At 47.8% G+C, this 22,071-nt stretch overlaps 1 protein-coding gene across 3 annotated transcripts; it reads right to left on the reverse strand.

The window, feature by feature from the left end:
• Positions 1–157: 157 nt before the first annotated feature.
• LOC101074980 (CUGBP Elav-like family member 3) lies at positions 158–21,240 on the reverse strand. 3 transcript variants are annotated; one of them, XR_003888932.1, is made up of 16 exons: positions 20,755–21,240; positions 20,480–20,509; positions 19,882–20,084; positions 18,077–18,159; positions 6,438–6,486; positions 6,047–6,175; positions 5,897–5,976; positions 5,494–5,649; positions 4,931–5,075; positions 4,676–4,825; positions 4,503–4,562; positions 3,833–3,937; positions 3,531–3,674; positions 3,224–3,391; positions 2,837–2,933; positions 158–1,217 (listed from the first exon to the last, which is right to left on the reverse strand). XR_003888932.1 is itself a non-coding variant. In XM_029838708.1 (15 exons), the coding sequence occupies exons 3-14, from the start codon at positions 20,024–20,026 to the stop codon at positions 3,264–3,266; spliced, it is 1,374 nt and encodes a 457-aa protein (XP_029694568.1). In that variant the 5' UTR covers positions 20,027–20,084; positions 20,480–20,509; positions 20,755–21,239; the 3' UTR covers positions 158–1,217; positions 3,224–3,263. The 3 variants fall into 3 exon arrangements, 2 of the variants coding, with proteins under 2 accessions (XP_029694568.1, XP_029694569.1); XM_029838708.1 differs by lacking the exon at positions 2,837–2,933 and having other exon boundaries at positions 20,755–21,239; XM_029838709.1 differs by lacking the exons at positions 2,837–2,933; positions 20,480–20,509; positions 20,755–21,240 and adding an exon at positions 18,634–18,710 and having other exon boundaries at positions 19,882–20,010.
• Positions 21,241–22,071: the final 831 nt, after the last annotated feature.

Raw genomic sequence — 22,071 nt, forward strand, 5'->3', positions numbered from 1 at the left:
TTCACGAACGTCCACCCGGACGTCCCGTGTCGTGCTGACGCCCCCTTGTGGTCAAAAGGTGGAAGCGCGCCGTAATTTCCCCAAATTCTTGTGTTTCGAAGCAAATAAACAAATCAACAAAATCACACACAGAAGATTCATAAATCACATCACAACATTTAGTTTGATACTTTTTATTTTAACTTAAAAAGCCAGTGGATCAAAAACAGGAGTCAATAAATTAGAAATAAATATAATTGCTGTAATAATTAATACATACATCATAATAATTCAGGTGCAAGAGTCTGACAGAAACAGGCCCTCAGAAGGTTTTCTCTAGAAAATTCTAAAATCAATGTATTGCAACCCACTCAAACCCTTTCTCCCAATAAACAAAATAATTGTTAAATTAGTAAATAAATAAAAAAAGAAATGCTCAAATATTAAAACCTCCCGAATAAAAGTGCAATCCCACCCTCCCCCAAGCTTCACCTAAAATCTAAGTAGAAATTTAAAATAGGTCAGTGATTTCCCATTTTACAGTTAGGAATGTATTGTAATATCCCTTTATGAGGATGATGATTTCACTAGTAGTAGTAGTAATAATAATAATAATAATCATAATAATAATAAATGTTGATGTGTCCCATTCAGTGTTTATCTAAAGTAGTATTCTTTTTGTACTTTTTTCTTGTTTTTAAATGCTGCTCTTTGTAAACTAAATTATTTACAGGTCATAAGGATTTTCTCCAAAGTCTCTCTAACCTACTTATTTAATTGTCTTTTTTGTATTTTCTTTCTTTTTCTTATTATGAAACATCGGCCCCTCTATATCTGCCACGTAATAGACATAATATAGACACAGTAAAGTCTATTGAAGTGATATATCGGCGTTTTTTTCGTCAGTATTTTCCATACGTGTTGGGTCTGAGCCATTCTAACTGTACTAACCCTGTTGGCAAACTCCACACAAACCTCAGTCCAACCGACGCCGTGGCTGCACGGACGAGATGACTGACTTGTGTGATCGTATGTACGTAGGAGGTGTGTGAGTGTGTGTGTTTGTGCACTTTATGTACAGTCGTATATCAGCCTTGCACCGCTTGAGGTTCGGTGTTGAGACGTACGTGTGTCTGTGTCTGTCTGTGGCTGCACGCCACCGACGCTCGCAGGTAGCAGACGGTCTGAAAGCACTATGAATCTTGGGACTCCACCTTGGCTGGGCTCTGAAAGGTCACCTGCAAGGGGGGAGGGGGGTGGTTGGAGGGTGCAGGGAGTGATGCATAAACAGGGGGAGGGAGACAGAGGTGGAGCAGTTAGAGAGCAAAGTTAGGACTTTTCTCTGTCAGCTTGTCAAACATGCCCCTCCGCAGACAAACCGAACCCACAGCGACCACGACGCGACCCCCTTGGTGTGTGTCTGGCGGCGCAACTAAAGCTGTCTCTGCTGGATTATTTCATGTTCTTGCTCAAAAATGAGGAAACATCATTCACAGTATTAAAGCTCTTATCTTTCCACAGCAATAGGTCATGGTGCTTTAACACATACACGCACGGTGCCCGGTCATGCAGCTCCATCCAGTGAAAATCTATCATCCGCGGGTGCTTGGTGGAATCCAGTATTTGCGTGTGTGTGTGTGTGTGTGTGTGTCTATGCAAATCTCCAGCCTCCATATGGGCGAACGTGTTAATGCGTGTGTACCTATAAGCGTGTGCCTCTGGCCATGGCAGGCAAACACTGCTACCAACATGCATCACTCGCTGGCATTTGCAGTATAGAAATTCTGGGTGATGTTTTCTATTCTGGATAATACAAGAGCACCGCAGAGCTTCTTATTACAGACGTTTGTTGCAAAGATTGCATTAGAATGGAAGCAGTTGCAGCTTTATAATAGCTTCACACATTTCTCCTCTTGTGTAAAGGTTATTGTTAGTTGAAGGTACAATTTTCCTCAAACGAAATGGGTCCATGATTCATTCTGCCGTCTTTCCCCCAGAATTCCTATAGTTAAAGGCTGTTTTCTTTTAAGCAAAAGGCACTTGTTTGATTTGTTTATATGTTTGTTTGTCGCCATGACGCCCACATACCCTCTTCCTCAAAAAAACAGCCTAGAAGAGAAAGAGGAGAAGCAGAGAGGTTTACAGAGAGAGGAGGAACAGGGGAGAGGAAGAGGAGAGAGAAGCAAAAACAAATGTGCCACATGGAAGAAGAAGAAGAAGAAGAAATGAGACCCCAAACACACGACTCAGCCAGATCAGGGCAGAGATCAACAGAATCCATGCTCAGCCTGAAAAACCCTCAGCTCCCTGCACTGACCCTTGTCCAACAGGCCTTTTGTTCCACCTTTGGATGTTTTTGTGCACCCAAAATAAAAGTCCTCGGGCTCCACGCGTCCACTCATCCACCTTTCTGACACCAGAGCAGTAAAGCATTACACACTAAAAGTGTAACACGCGACACAGATGTACACACTCCAGTCCAAACACTTCAAATAACATTTCAAATCATAATGACACCAAACAGAACACTACAGAAACTGATCAAAAACAAAGCTGCAAAAGTAACGAGCGATCCTGGCAAATTGTTCCAGATCTGATGCAATGATTCGGTGTGGCGAAGATCCAATTAAATCGGTTGCTTCTGAGAGCACTCCTGGCTATTGACAGTTATTGATCAGTATGTGCACAGGTCAATACAAAATAAAGTCACAATGCACCAAAACACAGTCTGTGGTCACTACGGCAACAGGACATGCAGGTCAATGCATGGCTGGTTGCTCGAGGTGACAGCAAGGGCAACCAGCACAGGCAATCAATCGCCACAGCAACCCAAACACAGGCCAACCAATCAACTTACAACAATGCGAGAGGAAGGGGGGATCAGAGCTTTATCGGTCACTAGGCAACCATTGCCATAGCGATGGGGTCCTCAAATTATGATTGGACGGAAGGATCTTGGGTGAGGTAAGTTGCCGTTTCAGGAAAAGGTTAAACAGCAGGAAAGAAAAATAAGATTGTGAAAGAAAATAAAAAGAAAACAATATTTTAGTATTTTCTGTTTCGTATTTGATTAAAGTTGAGTTCACATTATAATCCCAGTCTACCGTATATTTATTGATCATATTAAAAAAGCTTTGCACCTCGGAATATCATTGCAGAAGCTAAGCTAACAAGCCAAAGGCTACCCCTGGTGAGCTCATGGTCCCTAACACAGACCGTTTCAGGTTTCACGTCGCCTCCTCACCTCTCTTTACTTCTTTTTCCTCCTCATCTCTGTTTTCATCTCAGTACGGGCGATTAGCATCTTTGGGCCGTTTGAGCTGCACTTTCAGTCTTTTCATGCCGATCTGGAAGCCGTTCATGGCCTGAATGGCGGCCTGAGCACTGGCGGGGTTGTCAAAACTCACAAATCCTTTAGGAGGGAGATAAAAAGGAAAGAATCCGCTGTGACACACAAAGGGCAATGCGATTCTACCCTTTCCAAACGTCCTCTCTCTTTGTCTGCTCTTGCCCTTCCCTCCCCGTCTCTGCTCTGTCTGAGTGTCTCTCACCAAAACATTTGCTCTGGTTGGTGGCCCGGTCAACAAACACCTTGGCCGAGATGACATTGCCAAAGGGCAGGAACATCTGCAGCAGCTCGGAGTCGCTGAACTCCTGAGGCAGGTGGTAGATGAAGATGTTACAGCCCTCTGGACCTGGAAACACACACACACACACACACACACACACACACACACACACAAACACACACACACACACAGTGATAAATGATGTCAGGCTAAGAAAATCTTGCGATCAACAACTTTAGAACACGCTCATTGGGAGGGTGGGGCCAGACAGGAAGTGGCATCACCTTCTCTTTGCTGCTGTTGCTGGGGCTGCTGGTGTTGCTGGGCAACCAGTGTTGGCTGCTGGGGGAACGGCTGTCCGACCAATCCGTAAGCTGCAGGATACGCTGCTATTGGGAGACACAGTAATGAAATCTGATTGGGTAAAAACAACAGGTGGCAACATTATGCGTCCAATAGAGTGGCTTTATTTGAACTGGGACGTCTGCTGCTGAAGGTGAAAACTATTAATCAGAACAAATGAAAGGCATGTCTGCAAAACAATGACAATGTTGATCTGACTTATTATTGTACGTTGATATATCGGTGGGAAGCATGTCAAACTGGTAGAAGTTTGGACTCACGGGGACACGAGTCATTAATTTGATGGATTCATTAGTTCGTCCCCAGAACAATGGCTTTTCTTCATTAATTTCGAGTGTCCTTGTTTGACCGCCAGCCTGCGCTGCTTACCGAGATGTTGGGTCATGTGATAATGTAATATGATGTCATGTTGTTGCATTGAAATGTAAGTGTCGTCTTTTTGTCTGTTCCTCACGTAGGGATACGCGTTAACCCAGAAACATTCATTTGGATCTTAATAGATCAAAGAGAACAAAACAAAAAAAGCCACTTTATCTCGGACAGTATTCTGAGCTAAATGTTACACAAGATGAGCTGGAAGATGTTACCAACCCGTGTAGTGTTGCATCCCTGCATACGCCTGCTGTAGGGGATCAAGGGCTGGACTCTGAGCTGGATGAGAGGACAAACAAAGAATGAAATTATAAATATACATCAAAGTGATAATGGGTTTTATGGTCTCATTTGCATTTCTGTAGTTTTTGATGCTTTTGATGATGAGGTACCCTGATATGGGTGAACGCCATTGGTGTATAGTGCTTCTGTTGCTTGTTGTCCATTGGTGGGGGCTGGCAAGCTGCTGTAACCATTTACTCCAATAGGAGCAGAGATTGCTGACACAGGTGTCGCCGCGATGGCGGGGGGAGTGTTTGTACCTGCAGACACAGACGAGACTCCGTCACCGTTACCCCTCCACGATTAACCCACGCATCTTACCCTACAGCTAACCCGTTACCTAATAACCAGGTTTTTAAGTGTACCTGAGGATGGCGTGATGGGAGTAATGGGGGTGGCGATTATTCCGTTGGCGTTGAGCGCGGCCATCTGCTGCATCTGTACAGCAGCGACTGTTGCCACGGGAGACAGGTACGCCGACTGGGCAACCAGGGCCTGCTGCTGGACAAGCTGCAGACGCAACAGGAAGCAGAAACATGAAGGAAGCGGGTGGCGAGAAAGCGAGGACAAAGAGACAATTTTAGGGCTTATATAAAAGGAGAGAGACAGACAAAATGAGAGGAAGGACGTCGAGATGGAAAGATGGAGGAACAGATGAATAGAGATCTAATTACAAGGCCATTATGTCCTGAGTCAGTGGGTTAATGCTGTGTGTTGCAGGAAAGCTAATGTCAGATGACTTACGCTCTGTTGTCTGCGTAACAACATTACCCATAATTAGACCACTGATAGCCCCTTCAAACTTATTACATCCTTTCATAAGAACAGCACTTACAAACATCGCCTATATGCAAAATGTACACTTTAGTATAGGGCAGCTTGTGTGTGTGTGTGTGTGTGTGTGTGTGTGTGTGTGTGCACTGCTTGCCTGTGCATTGACCGCCTGTGTGTAGGCATTGTAAGCAGGGAAGTTGAGGGTCATGGGGCCGAAGATGCCGAGCTGGGACGCCACCTGCTGCATCCTCCTCAGGCCCCGCTCCTTCTCTGTGTCTGCAAACTTCACCACAAGACTTGACGACGCTCCCTGTGAGACAAGACAGAGCTCAGCACCAATTACCAATTATCTTATACTATCTATATTATTGCCTCGTTTTCACTCGCTTCATTGTTCTTTAATGAGCGAAATGTAGTTTGGGGCTGCAATTAGGAGCAGACAGATGTTTACTGTTAATATTAAATTACTACCTAAGGAGTATACCAGCATGAGCCTTAGCCGCTATACATGTCTACCAGTACACACTGTTTTTAGTGCAAATATCGTGTACGCTCACAGGCATTGTGCGGCTTCCGTGCAAGCTGTTGATGGCAGCCTGAGCTTCTGCGTGTCCTTGGAATTTAACAAACGCACAACCTTTAAGAAAGAGAGTCAAGTTAGCTCATGTGGATTTGTAAAACAGCGTTTTGCTATTAGCAAGTTTTGCCTTTGCTGGTGCCGTCAGGTCCTCTCAAGACGGTGCACTCGTCTATGCTGCCGAAGGGCTCGAACAGCCGTCTGACATCTTCATCGCTTTGCTGCTTTCCAAGCATCCCCACAAACAACTTCCTGTCCTCTGTAAGACCAGAGAAGCCTGTTCAGAATCTACCCCAATCACATTTCAGCAAAAAGAATATAGGAGTTGCGTGAGTGGAAAGGGTTAAGCTATGGATGTTTACGTGTCCACCAGGGAGCAGTATTGGCTACAGACGTGAACAGGAAGTGTGTGTGTGTGTGTGTGTGTGTGTGTGTGTGTGTGTGTGTGTGTGTGTGTGTGTGTGCATGTGTGTGTGTGTGTGTGTGTGTGTGTGTGTGTGTGTGTGTGTGTGTGGTCTCACCTCCTCTGCCCTCACTGTCGGCCGGTTTCACCTGTATAGGCCGATTCATCTGAGGAACAAACGACAAAGAAGGTCAAGTCTCTTTCCACTGGTCCCAACACCCAACGTACTGGGAATGAATCCACACACCAAAATACGATTATACATACGTATAAATATATATATATATTTCGTTAATATGACAAGAACCACGTACATGACAGTTGTGATAAAAGGAGATGAGAAGACTAATCCCAAAATAAAAAAGCAACATCTGTTACAAACCTTTGCAGAAAATGGAAAGAATTGCTTGTATATTGCAGAGATTTCTGTGATATATCTGTGTGTGTGTGTGTGTGTGTGTGTGTGTGTGTGTGTGTATGTGTGTTTTAAAATAACTATTAATCAAGCTTAACAGGTGACAGGTGTGTCTAATCCCTGTCCCAGGCTGCTCTCTTTCTGTAGCAAAACACAACCTTACAACTGTACTTTGATGTTCTGTGTGTGTGTGTGTGTGTGTGTGTGTGTGTGTGTGTGTGTGTGTGTGTGTGTGTGTGTGTGTGCATGTCTCACACACGCACACACACAGATGTAGAAGCACAGAATGGAGGGGTGGGGATTGAGAAGTGACAAGATTAAGGATGCAAACCAGTTGATCTGGATTACATCAGAAGCATGGATTAGACGAGGGACAAGAGTAGATTGAGAAAGAAGAGGGGACGGGGGGGGGGGAGCAGATATTGTAGTTGGATGAGACAACAAGTGTGAGAAAAGCACAGGCATAGTCTGCTAAAAATAAAAGGATAAGAAGGGAATGAGAGAGGGAGAAAGGCCTGGGGGAGTCCGACAGACTTCGACCGACTGAAGGGGCAGGTGGGAGGCCGAGAGGAACCGAGGGAGGGAAAGGGAACAACTACAGGGACACGAGGGTGAGAGGAAGAAAGGGAACAACTACAGGGACACGAGGGTGAGGGGAAGAAAGGGAACAACTACAGGGACACGAGGGTGAGGGGAAGAAAGGGAACAACTACAGGGACACGAGGGTGAGGGGAAGAAAGGGAACAACTACAGGGACACGAGGGTGAGGGGAAGAAAGGGAACAACTACAGGGACACGAGGGTGAGGGGAAGAAAGGGAACAACTACAGGGACACGAGGGTGAGAGGAAGAAAGGGAACAACTACAGGGACACGAGGGTGAGAGGAAGAAAGGGAACAACTACAGGGACACGAGGGTGAGAGGAAGAAAGGGAACAACTACAGGGACACGAGGGTGAGGGGAAGAAAGGGAACAACTACAGGGACACGAGGGTGAGGGGAAGAAAGGGAACAACTACAGGGAACAACTACAGGGACACGAGGGTGAGAGGAAGAAAGGGAACAACTACAGGGAACAACTACAGGGACAGGAGGGTGAGAGGATAAAGGTAAACCCGACCCTCAGAGGACGCTTCAAAAAGAATAAGGAAACAAAAGAGGGGGGCCTGATTCAGTTGTGACTCTGACTCGGACTAAAAAAATGTCACGACTACAGAGATCCGTTGCTCCTAGTGCACACACACAAACACACACACACAGACGCACACACACACACACACAGACGCACACGAGCTGTGAATAACATAAACACACGCGTGCACGCTGTGCTGAGCCGTGTCACTAAGCCAATGAGACAGCGTGTTAATGCCACAGGGATGTAGAGAGAAGGAGAAAAGGTGATGAATTCTGAGGATGCCGGGGAGGGAAAATGGACAGATCCAAAAGCAGAAGAGGATCAACGAGCAGCTCAAAGGGGAGAAAAACCCAGCAGGGCTCATGGGCTGCTTCGGTTTCCTGATGGAAGACGCGGCCAGTTTTAGGTATTCAAGCTAAAATTCAGTCACAAAAGAAGGAACTGTGATAATTAAGTTGCATTTGTGGGCAACTAATCAAAAACAGAAAAAACCTGAAAAACTCTGTGTGTGTGTGTGTGTGTGTGTGTGTGTGTAGAGGAGGTAGACAGTAGAGAGGTCCCGGTGGAGTGTTAAGGCAACATAATGAAGCTGGTAATCGAGGGGAGGGCAGAGCTGCGAGAGACTGGTCCATACGTTTGATTAATCAGCTCTCAGCTGTCACCACAAAGCTATTGAGCCGAGGCCGTCACGCTAACACGTACATGCAAACACATATGCATCCGTGTGTCTCCACCCACCCACCCATCCACCCACCCATCCATCCATCCATCCATCCACCCACCCACCCATCCATCCATCCATCCACCCATCCATCCATCCATCCACCCACCCATCCATCCACCCACCCATCCATCCATCCATCCATCCATCCACCCACCCATCCATCCATCCACCCACCCACCCATCCATCCATCCATCCATCCACCCACCCATCCATCCATCCATCCATCCATCCATCCATCCATCCAGCCTGCTGCTATTAGTGCTCTTCTTCCACACTTCCATCCATCTTGCGCCGTCCACTCATCGATCTGTCTCGTCTTGTTCATTGATTTCATTCTGTGTCGTAGCGCTGGCTGATTGTAGCGAGATTTGTGTTCACTAAACCTTTCGCTCTCCTTCTGTCCATCCATCACTTCTCACATTTCTTCCCTCATTAGGCCTCTTCAAGCCCGTGAAACAGACTGGAGTGGAAAAATGTAACGATTCTAAACGATGGCTTATTGACTTTTTTGCCTCCGCATTCGTGTGTGTATGTGTGTTAACGTGTGTGTGTGTGTGTGTTAACGTGTGTGTGTGTGTAACGGGTGTTGTCCTAAACTACACTGAGCGACTGATCATTAAAGTTGTCCACATAATAAACGTGTCATCAAACACAGCAGTAAGGACGGAGGAAGCAGAGAGGTGCACAGCTGCCGACAGCACAACACAATGGCATCGGAAAGCTGGCATGGCAACCATCTGGTTGTCATGGCAATCTTATGACGACACACCGGGGTAGGTAAACAAGGATGCTTGTTGCCAGGAGCGACTGCCGGGCTTTTTTAGGTAAACAAAGAATTTGTGTCGGACGTGAGTTAGAGGAACGTGGCAGAAACGGACAGATTAATATTAAACGTAATGTAAGTAAAGAAGGAGGAAGAAAAGGAGAGATCAGGTGGGAGAAGTGGATCAATTTGGTAGGAAAACATTCCCAATTCCTCGGGTACAGAGAGGAAAATGCAAATAAAGTCCAGCCCTTGCTCGCCACTCACCCTGTGCTCCTTTTCATCTCCCTAACACACACCAACAGCCACACTCTCCTTTCAAGTCACATTATGCTCTAATTATTCGCGTTCTAATTAAGACTTAATCAACAGTAACCATCTGTGAACGTGCGCGCGTTCGCAGGGCTGGTTTGGTACCGTTTGAGTCATCCTGCTGCATACTAACAAGCGCGGCATCTCTGAGGAATGGGAATTCGTATGTGGGAGCGCGAGCGTGGCGGCGCATGACGACGAGATGTGCGAGCTATGATCGTGTGTGAGTTTGCGTGAACGCACGCACTCATGCGCGCATGACCAAAGCCTGCGTGCAAACATAGCCTCATTTTGCATGCTGCGCTGCCAGCACAGATACGACACACTCTCGGTGGTGCGTGCTGCACACATATGGACACACGTGTATGTGCATACGCACGCACGCACGTACTCAGCGCGCACACGTTTGTCCTACTGTCGGAGCGAGGGCCCGCCCTTTTGCACACAGAGAAACAAACACATGCTACACACATACAGTTAATCTTGCTCCCCGCAGTAATGCAGGGAGGATTGTGCCAGGATTAGAGGATATTAAATCCTTGGATTATCCAATCAAATCGTATTCTGCCCCCCTCCCCCACCCACGCAAAATCACTGGATCAAACCACCGAAGCGCTTCGCGAGGGTAGAGCAGAGTGTTCATATTTAAATGCGCGCGGGTGCTCTATCTGGAGCAGGCTTTCAAGTCAAGTGATGGATCAATATTCTGGCTTTGATCTGATGATCCAGTTGGACATGAAAGCACCGGAGAGGACCACCCTGTGAAGGCTCCTGCCATCCACGGCAGTGACAGACAATGGGGAGAATGCGTGTGACTGTGCGCGGGTACAGACTCGCAAACATTCTCTTCATATCTGTCATCTCTCTCTCTCACACACACACACACACACACACGCGTGCGCGCACCCTTCCCCCTTCACTGTCACTCTGGAATGCTCCATCCACACGATTTAAGATGTCCATTTTCCCAAGTGCACAAGAAAGGGAAACTATTTTTATCCCAGCTCCACACAATCCCGCATTATTTCTCCCCCTTCCTCTCCCCGTCCCTGATTTGCCTCTTTCCTCCTATCAGCTCTGTAATCTGCCGTGCGCGCGCCGCCGGATAACAGCTCTCCCTTTAAACTCTGCTTCCCTCTCTCCATAGTCTCTTTTACTCCATTCATTCGTTGTCTTTCTGCAAACTGTTCCTGAACATTTAACATCTTTTTCGGGGGGGAGGGACAGAATAAAATTCATTGCTTTGTGTTACACAAAAGCGTTAATTATGATTATGCTTTAAGTGTGTGTGTCACTGAAATTGTGTAGTAAAACCTGGCAAAATCAAAAGAGACGTGTTACACCCCCCCACGAAGGCGTTTGTTACTTTTAAGGTTTTTCAGACATGTATTAAAACAGTGGGATGTGCTGACTCCATTTTCTCGCCACATACGCGTCCAGCCAACGTGACTGTGTGTTATTATGGTTGTCGTGAGCGAGCGGCGGCCCGGCGCTTCTTTATTAAAGCAGAGTTCTGCTCCCATTCACAGCTGGATGAGGACAGAGATGTGAGAAACACCGAGCGAGAGTGGGAGGGCGGAGAGCTCTACCCCACCTCTCCCGTGCTTCTCCATCACACCACGCTAAGGCTTTGCATCCCCCAGGTTACCTAGCAACCTGGCATCTCGCTCGGCTGCGTTGCCCGGCAACGGGGGCCTGCAACCATAATACAAGCTTATAATCGTCCCATCCCCCTGCTCTCATCCATCCTTTCACTCTTTCTCTCATTTCATTCTTCACACCTGAGAAGCTCGTCCTCCTTCTCATCCCCTTGTCGCACTTTATCTGGCACTTAACCCTTCGCCGGCCTCTCTGCCGGAGCGCAGATTACCGAGCACGTTCGCTTCTGTTGCTCCTCCATCTTTATCGCACGTCTTAGTCCACTATCAAGCCATGCAAAGAGTAGAACTAACTACACTGTTTATCCCTGTAACCCTATGCTGTATTTGTCAAACCCCAGTGAGGATACTCTGCACGCAGCACTGGAGCACTCACTGAAATTTGATCCTTTGGATTTAGCTCAGTATAATCCAGCGGCACTATAGCGGATAACGCCAGACCTATGCACTCGGACCTTCTTTCTATTTTGAGGAGTGTAATTCTTTTGGGAAACGAGCTGGTGAATTAAATATGTTGTTCAAATCCATACAAACGCACAGCTGCAAAGGAAATTTACACTCACAAAGATTACACGTAGCACATCGCCAGCTTTCAGACGCTCACGTTCTGGAGTAACACAGGGTAAATTTAGAAAGGCTTAAGAAACGTTGGGTAAATTTAAAAAAACACTGTCATCCCTAAAATACAGCCAAAAACTTGACTGAAAACATTGCTCATTCATTGGGGACTCCTCATATATACGGGGGCTAACTCACATTTGCCTGACTAGCCTCAAGGTTTAGCTCAATATTTGCTTTTTCCTTCGGACTACATCAAGAATGTCATTCTTCTTCTCTTCTTTCCTCCCCAACATCTGCCCATTATATCTAATGTGAAAGTACAAAATACATTTAATAGTAATCAACCTTAAATCTAAATGTCACTGATGGAACAATAGACCGGAGGTGGAAAAAAAGAGATTTAGCTTAAAAAAAACAAGGGTTTAAGTCCTGCTGTCCTACACTTTGACCCTCTTGTTGTCAAGAGAGTGTGATTTAGTTGTGTAACCTCTATATTTGCTCCGTGGCCGGTGTGAAAAGGCGCCAGCAGGTTGAAGTGTAGTTAGAGAACAGGCCTCTGAGCAGAGGTCACACCCCAGGTGCAACTTAAGTCCTGTGATCCCCTTGCCTGCTTAATCACAGTCACACACACACATATATGCAGGATAGACACGCAGCAGAGGCCCCTCTGACAGATGTCTCTGTTTAAACTGACAGAAGTGCGCCCTGACTACCTCCCACTCCTCTGCCACCCAGAAAAACCTCTTTCTCCCTCACAACACCCGCCTGTCCCTTCCTCCATGCTCATTATGGCCAACTTTTGTCTCGTTTCCTCCTTCTTTCTAAGCCGACCTCCCCTGCTCCTCCCCTGTCTCACCCTGCCCCCTCCCTGGCTCTACACCCCTATTCATGCCACACTATATGGCCCTCCTCCACCACTCTTAACCCCACTTTTTTTCCTTCATTCAGTGCAGTTCACGAACCGCTTCAAGCCCCCTCGTATAGAACCTCGCCCCATAGTTTCATCTCAGTGCAGACGTACATTTACATACTGAAACACGGTGTCTGGATCACAGTCTGTAGATTAACATAAGTCCAACCTGATGAAACACCCCCCAGCAAGTGCATTCAAACGACAAACGGGCATAACGGGGAATTTAAAATAGCCTGCTGGATTTCAGCACAGCCGTCGAATCAGTAAGTTTCGGCGTTCCAATAAATCTTAATATGGAACGATACTCTCCACCTTAAAGATCTCCTCCTCCTATTTTCCCACATAGCCAGCTTTGTAAAACAGATGGTGGGATATAAACTCAACTCTCAGCTTTGGACTTGTGTAGCCTTCAGCATCTGAGAGACACAAATTTGGCAGTGAGCAATCACATAACTGGGCAATCATGAGTCCACACAAACATGGCTCCAAGACTGGCAATGACACAAATGTTTCATTCTGTCTCTCTGCTCAGTGTGTGTGTGTGTGTGTGTGTGTGTCAGGTCTTATAGAAGCAGGCACTCTCCAGGGTCGGGCTTTTATGAGGCCATGATTAGATTCTCCCTCAATTTTGTGGTGAAATATGAGGCGGGCACTTTTTTTCTGTCCATGTTGCATGCACAAATGCACTCATACATGTGAATGCGTGCGCGCGCGCGCGCACACACACACACACACACACACACACACACACACACCACAGAGAGAAAGGGCAAGGACTTTTTGTTTAAAACAAACAAGCTCAATCCCTCTTGCTTTACACAACGCCCCTCTACGATTCTCTCTGTATCCTTCTCTGTAGTCCCTCCTTTGTCTCTCTAATTCTGTACACACACTTGATTGTACACCTGTCCCTCTACTCCCTTCCCATCCCACACACAGCGAGGATAAAAATAGAGAAGCGGCACAAGGGAGGGGGAAGAGATCCACATCACAAACCCCATCATGCGAGCAGAGAGAGGCGGAGGGATGCAAAGAAGGGGGAAATGAAGAGAGCGAGAGAGAGAATGAAAGAGGGAGATGGGGTATATTCTAAATTGAAAGTGTGGCCGTAAGCAGTGAGAGGGGATAGTAAACAGTAATGCTGACCACATAAATATGCTAAATTGGCCTACAAAGTTGCCCTAGTGGATAATTGCTCATCATAACTTTATACCATTGGGAAGTTGCCTGCAAGGAATCCCGAATCCACATGGAAACACTCACAGAAGATGCACAACAAGCAGGATAAATGCTGAATGAAGGGGGACGCCACATCCTCCGCAGGCCCACATGTGGCACAACAAACAAAACAACCCGTGGAATTCTTCTTGCAAGCTCGTTTTTCCGTTTGCAAGCTCGTTAACGGCTGCAACTCCCGAGGAACCGCCGTCCGTACTGTGCAGTTGCAGCCCCACTTTTCATCCAAGGACATAAATAACAGCTCTCCCCCCCCCCCCAATCCACCTCACGCTCAATAAAACAGATAACAGCATCTGTCATGTTTGCATGATCCAGCAGTAACCATGGCGCTGTGCGAAATTACTGGCTCTGGAACACCGTCCCACCTACATTAAATCAATAGCACAGCCGTAAACTTTTATTATGCTTTAATAAATGTATTGATCTTCTGCTGTATCAGATAATGTTAACTATTTGTTCTGTGGCACATCAGCTATTTAATTATTCATTAATCTTCAAGACAATCATGAGAAGCATAATGAAGGTATATATATATGTGACTGTGCGTGTGTGTGCTATGGATTTAGTTCCAATCAAAGGACGGGGAGCTGAGTGCTGCCAGGGGAGCAGTGAAGCATGACAACACACACCTGCTAAGCTGCTTATCACACTTTAATTTCACCTACATGGAGATCTGCAAATGCCAGCGTGACCAAACAGATGTGCTTGAGTGTGTTTGTGAGTGACTGCGCAGACGCACACGGGCGTGTGTACGAACACGGGCGTCTGCAGCGGGAACAAAGATGGAGAGGCCGATAAAAAGGGGTGGGGGGGGGAGTGCAGAGTAAATGGAAAGAGAGATATCAACAGCCAAGAACAAAAGCAGAAGACGACGGGAGAGATACGGAGGGAAATACAGCGGCGGCAGCAGCCTTGGGAGAGATGGAGTGTTGATAGGGAGACACGGGAGGAGGCGAGGGGGGAGTTTTACCATCTCTAATGGCCGTGAATGGACGGAGCGAGGGGGGGGCGCTGAAGAGGGAGTGATTACTCTACATTTTATAAGAGAATATGAACAAGAGCTTGTTTTGTATGCCTGTTTATCACCTTTCCTTTTATGAGGCTAAAGATCGTTATATAATCATTTTGAAAACCTCAAGGTGGACTTTTAAAGGCCCGCGTGGAGCAACGTGCAGCGCCGTGAAAAGTAACCTTGGACGACTGCGGACGACAGGGGACGAGCCGAGTCCTTATCACAACTCACAGCTCCAAAAGCACACGTGCACGCCTGACTGTTCAGAACGACCCCAACAAGTGAAATTCAGTTTCCACGTGTGAATTAGCAACAATACACAACCAATAAAATCCAGGAGGATGCTGAAACATCTGTGTACTCCGCTGGGACTTGCTAGTGGTTCCACTGTTAAGTAGCTGCCACTGTGACGGATACAGCGCAGCTCTCCTCCTCTCCGTCTCTTCCTCCCGTTCCCTCGGTGTCCAAATTAAACACAAAGCACAGGACACTCGTACAAGCCCATCTGTTCCTCACGCTCCAACTCCCTGCTCTCTTTCCCCGTTTTTCTCCGTTTCCTTGATGTGCTACCGGTGCACAGCCTCAGCACCGGGACAGTTTAAGGTAGCTCTATTCCCTTCTGTACGAGCCGGGCGGAAATGTTAAATCGGCATGAAATCCCATCATGTGAGTGACAAACATGAGCAGTAACAGCCCTCCGCAGCAGTGGGGCTGTCATCGAACCTTGTTATTGCTTAGACACGGCGGTACTGAGACACATGGGCCCGAGGAAGCTGCACTTCTATTAATAGTTTACAAGTGTGAACACAATTATGTTCCATCAGCAGCTTTAAGGAAGATCCAAAACATCACTATCTTCCTCCCTCACACACACACACACACACACACACACACACACACACACACACACACACACACACACACACACACCTCAGCCTGATGCTTGATGACTGAGATGTAACCATGAAAATCAGTTTGTGAGAAACTAATCATCCAGCTTAACAAGCAGAGCTGGGGGAGGGGGGTGAGGAAAGGGAGGAGGTGGGGTGTGAAATGGTCAAAAGGGTCAACTAATCAAGAGGAGGGGAAATGAGACGTGCAGTAGAGGAACTGCGGAGCATTGGGGGGGGGGGTAGGATGGAGAGAGAGGGGATCTGACGTTGAGAGAAGGGCTTAGGAGAAGGGTTACCATAAATGACTGTGAAATTAGAATCCGAGGAAGAAGCGTGAGTGTGCAGTGAGGGAAAAGAAATAAGTATAAGACAGCAGGAATGGGGAAAGTGGGGGGGAGGGGGGGGGGTTCCATTTCACCCTAAAATCTCAGAAGAGATTTTATTCAGGGAGAAATGGGACAGACCATGAAAGAGGGGAAGACAAAAGTGCAAAAAATTGTTCTGGTGCAGAGAAACTTGAGGGGGGGCAGCAGAAGAGGGGGCAGAAGGGATTTGAGCAGGAAACAAAGACAAAGTGCGGGGGCATCGAACCCAGCGGGCCCGGAAGGAACCGGCGCAGGAGTCGCAAAACTGGTGATAAATAAATCGATGAAACGACGGGACCTTTGGAGGGGGACGTGCAGAAGATGGAGGACAGGACGACACGCGGGAACGTCGACGAGCTTCATCCCAACCTCAAACGCTGGACGTCGGACCGCAAAGGTGCCGTTCGGACGCCTCTTTTACGTGGAAAGTGGGACACGAGCAGGAAAAATCACTGCACGCTTATTAAAACCCCACCAAACAACGGCCACGCCCCCGCTGAAGCCGCGGTTCCTCCTCGGGGGAGCGGGGGCCTCTGATTGCTTTGTGTTAGATCTTTACGACGCACCACTAACGAGTATCGCCCTCGCAAGTGTTGACGCTGGGAGGGCGAGGACGTCATCGGCGGGGACGGAAAGAGGGAAGCGGAAATGAGGTGAGGGACGACTCGAAGGACGGTCGAGGGGCGGGAAGCAGGATGCTTGGTAGGGAAGGGGGATTCTTACAGAAAGGTCGGACTTCTTGGTAAGGCCTGGTGGGAATGATGTCATCAATAACGTGGTGCGTTAGTGTGTGTGTGTGTGTGTGTGGGGGGGGGGGGGGGGTCCGCCATCCCTGCTGAGATATACGAGTGTAACTGAGGTTTGGGTTTGTGTGTTGGAAGACTCCCCCTCCCCCCTGCAAAGCCTCCTCTTCAGGCTCTCTTCCAACCGAGATCTTATCAACAAGCCCAGATTGCAGAGAAAAGGCAGAAGGTGAAACGCTGATTGGCAGCAGGGTGGCGCCATGACAACGAGGCGGGGATTGATTAGAATAGCAAAAGCATCGAGGCGCCGTTTTCAGAGATACGGAAAAAAAACGACTAAAAACGTGTTCAGATGCAGTGGAAACCAGGCCAGAGAGGAAAGTGGAGAAAAATCGTGTGTGTGTGTGTGTGTGTGTGTGTGTGTGTGTGTGTGTGTGTGGTGGGGGTGGGGGGGTCAGTCCGCTCAATAGGCAGGTTTCGCACAGAGCTCCCTCCGCGACGAGCAGCGTCCCACCGCAGCTCACAATCCCTCATAAGAGAGAACGAGGAAGACTGGGACCAGACAAAGGGGAATGACCACATTAATTACACACACTCTCCAGGTGGGAGCAATTACCGGAGGGGTTACCGACGGAGAGATCCGGAGGAAGAAAAGGAGACACAGAACTGGAGATGATAATGCTCACCGAGTAGCCCGCGCCTCTCCGGAGAGGAGCTGTTTGTCCTTAGCAGTAAGACGCCTGCCGGCTGCTGAGTTATGTCACTGCTCTACTAATGGGAGCTGAATCTCCAATAGCACACACACTGACCCGAGGGCACGTGTGTGTGTGTGTGTGTGTGTGTGTGTGTGTGTGTGTGTGTGTGTGTGTGGAGGCTGCAGCGTTTGTATATGTAGTGGTAGGAGCTAGCACCGGTGACATACATGCATAGGCTGCACTGTTGCCCACGTGTGAATTTTGTGTGTGTGTGTGTGTGTGTGTGTGTGTGTGTGTGTGTGTGTGTGTGTGTGTGTGGTGTGTTCTTACCCCTGGTAGTGTTTTCTGCTCGTGCAGAGCGCTTTGGGCTTTCAGTGCAGACTCTCTGGCACAGTACGTCAGAAATGCACATCCTGTCAGAGACAGAAAGAGGGAGAGGAGGAAGCGTCAGCGGCTCCTGTGAATTTGCTCTAATATTCACCACTTTCTTCAAGTACCCCCCCCCCCCCCCCCACAATAACACCAGCCACACGTCACTGACATCCTTTAAAGCCCTTCATTATTTATGCCTTCTCTGAGAAGTACTCTGATTATTTTGCGACTATCTGCGGCAGCGGCATCAAAGTACAAATATAGATTCATGCACTGTAACTAAACGTGACAACACCATGATGATGCACTCTAGAGCGGAGGAGGACAGTCCACGGCACGGCACATGTCAGAACGGCACGGCACGAGTCAGCACACATGACAGCACCACAGACGTGTGCGCGGGGCTAACAAGGCCTTGCAGGCTGGACACAGTGAGGATCCTGCCCTATACCAACCACTATGCATGCCTCACGATCACTCCAAATACACTCCCTCTGTTTTCCTATGTGCTGTACCTGTGTCTGTATGTGTGAGGGAGGGGTAGGTAGCAGAGCTGGCTGGCCAGAGCTGTTTACTACACCTGTCACCAGCACTAAGACAACAAGATTAGCAGCAGGTTAGCATCCCGGTCACATCTCAGACAGACTCGCGTAGATTCAGAGTGGAGAAGACAATATTTGATGATTAGGAAGGAAACATTCACATGGGCCGTACACAGGAAGAAAGACTCGGTGTGATCCCATTAAAAAAAAAAAAAATATATACACAGAAGATGGCAAGAATAATCCGTGAAAACATGTAGCAAAGTAAAGACAAACAAACAAAGATACACACATCTTATGGTCCATCTCATTGCTTTTAAGAAGAGCTTACTTTGGCTGTGGGGATTGTCAAAACAACAGATCCTTTCCCTTGTGTCACCCAGGCTTACAGGCCCATTACACTGATTGGAGCATACAGCCTAATCTAGTTCATAACACACAGAACCCTCGCTTGGTCTGCATGTGCGTGAGTGTGTGTGTGTGTGTGTGTGTGTGTGTGTGTGTGTGTGTGTGTGTGTGTGTGCGTGAGAGAGAGAGAGCAAAAGAGAGAGCGGTTTTGCCAGTTTCTTGTATATTTAAAACCTTCTAATAACCGACACTGATCAACCATCTCCAGGCCACGTGTAGAATATTTAATGTCATATAAAGGAAACAGTAAAGTTGACAAAATCAACTGCAATGAATGGGGCTGGTTTTGTTTTGTTTGGGTCAGAAAGTTCAATAATTAGCATGCGTCGATCTAAAAGTAGGCAACAAAAGACCTCGATTGGTTTGAATAAATATTGCTGTTTTAATAAAAGTGATTTGTAAAGCTTTGAAATTTCCAAGAACAAGAAGTCGGAGCTACAAGCATCAAATCAGTCGGTAGCAAGAATGTTAAAAATAAAACAGACTACCTCGAGAATATATTATATTTTTCATTTAAATAGAGGGGGGAATCCAAAACCTCTATTTCACCGTTAAGACACATCACTAATTAACAGATTTAAAACTAAAATCTCCAGAAAAGAAGCGTGCTTGGTTTTTAAAGGGAACCGCTTAACGACCGCCTTCGTCTGCCTGTCTCCATGACCGCACTTCTCAGAGGGAGCTTTAAACGTGGACGAGAGCAGGTGTGACAGTTTCCATGGTGACTGGTAACAGTGCGAGCAAAGCCCCCATCCTTCAGCCGCCTTTCTCTCGCGACCGTGCTCACTGCAGACAGGTGATGCTGAGACTCACCTTTGTGCATGCCAGTGTATTTGTCCTTAATCACCGTCAGCTCGTAGATCTTGCCAAACTGCTCAAAGATCGGCTTCAGGTCCTTTTCTTCCAGATTCCGCGGAATCTGCCCCACGAACAGCTTGATGGCATCGGCCTCCTTCATCAGGACGGAGTAGAGAGCAGAGCGGGTTCTGAGTGGGGGCTGAACAGAGGAGGGGTTCCTGGAGACATGGAACCAACACTGGATCAGTCGTACAACAATTACAACAGTTTCATCCTGAATCTGCTACATAAATACTTATACTGTATAAGCCATTGCATTTAGAGTGACATTTACTATATTTAGCACATAAGATGAGTAAAATTTTTAAAAAATAATCATTATACTTTTGAAAATAAATATAACTAAAAATATGCGATCCAATAATGAAAATATGGCTAAACTGATTTCTCTACAGTTAATTTGGGGTTTTTTGGACGTGCCTGCACCACGAAGCTCCGGGTTATAGTGGAACAATTACCCAAATGTTAATTAGCCAATCAAAAACCAATGATGGGACTTTCCCCCACGCAATGCAAAGACATTTAAACGGGAAATAAAAGCAAAGGTTCGTACCGTGAGGTGGAGAAACGGCGTCCGGGATCCCTGCACACACAGGAGAGAAAAATCAGCCTGATTGGAGGAAATCAGCGCTTTCTTTGTTTAGCCAGCTGTAGGTTACAGCGTGCACACGGATGTCACGGGGCTCACTTGCTCTTTGTCCGATCCCCCCCCTCAATGTACACATATACTTATACGCGCGGGCGCGCACGCTCGCACTTGCACGCAGAACAAAACAACAGGAAATCCCATTCGCGGCTGTGTTAGTGGAGTTCTGAGAGAGTTCTTACTGTTTTTAACGGGTGGGAGATGCTGTGTGTCGGCTCGGGTTCGGCGCGCTCTCTCCGTCCCGTCCTCCTTCCTCTCTCTGGATGCTCTCCGCTCTTTGTGCCTGCCGTACGATCCCTCTACTCCTCCTCCTCCTCCTCCTCCTCCTCCTCCTTCTCTTCCTCCCCCCTGTTCCTATATAGACTCGGCTGTGTTTTTACAAAGTCGCCTCCCGTGTTCGCGGTGAAAGAGTTGGCGGAAGAGAACCCCTGCAGGTGTATCCAGACCGCAGAGATCCGGACCCCTTGACTCGTTTCAGCCCAGGGAAGAGACCGCTGCCTCGGCAGTTTCACTTTCACCAAAGTGGCAGTTCTCTTATTTTAGTGACGCGCGTGTGTCCCTAAATGAGTCCCTAAACCGGTCTGTTTCCGGGCAACGGCCTATTTAAGGTTCTTGTTCCGAACGCACACGAGGGACAATCGAGCTCACTCTTTCTTGAGGCGACTCACTCGTCCAAAGGCTGGATGTCTGTTCTCATCCTATGCCGGTATCCCCTCTACCCCCCCCCCCCCCCCCCCCCCACACACACACACACACACACACGCACACTCACACCTCCTCCCAGTTCGACTCCGTGACGTAACTCTTAGGGACGGTCTGCAACTCTTTTGAATCATTCACAGGAAAATTAAAGAATACACACCATTTAACGACATTTCAACGTGTAAATTCACCAAGTACAACGTTTATTACGACGTTTCGATCCGCTTTGCGGCGTTACGCGCATTTCAGCGCGTGAGCGAGCGATGCCGTGCGGTTTAAACTTTGAAGACGGTGCCGCGCGCGGAGCCGCCTATTGTTCTTGCCGCGAGCCCTGGCCGTGGTGCTGAAACGATGCCTCCTGACGTGAAGCACGCCGCCGATGACGAGCACGCAGTCACGACTACTACAGCTGCTCATGCCCGGCCCGGAATCACGCTCACGCCCACGCGGAGGGAAAAGTGTGGCAGGGAGAAGGAGCGATAGCTCGGGGTGAGGTTTGGCCTACTTTGGGCTGTACTTTTGGAACGCGCGCGACAATGGGTCGTTTCACCGAGGCCTCACGTGCAGCCTGGGCTGCCTGACACCGTTAGTCTCGCGGGAGATGCCGACGTAGGTGAGGAATGGAGCGAAAGGGAAGAGTCATCGGGATCAGGGCAATTTCCCCCAAAAGGTCACCATCTGGCGGCCTCGCTCGTGCCCGATGCATTCATCAACCGTATAGAGGCTATACCATAGGCCTAAACCCCACCCTCGCGATACGCGCGCGCACCCGGGGACCAGGGGACTTTGTTTGAAAC

This window comes from Takifugu rubripes, chromosome 7, assembly GCF_901000725.2.
Source record: "Takifugu rubripes chromosome 7, fTakRub1.2, whole genome shotgun sequence".
NCBI classification, from domain to species: domain Eukaryota; kingdom Metazoa; phylum Chordata; class Actinopteri; order Tetraodontiformes; family Tetraodontidae; genus Takifugu; species Takifugu rubripes.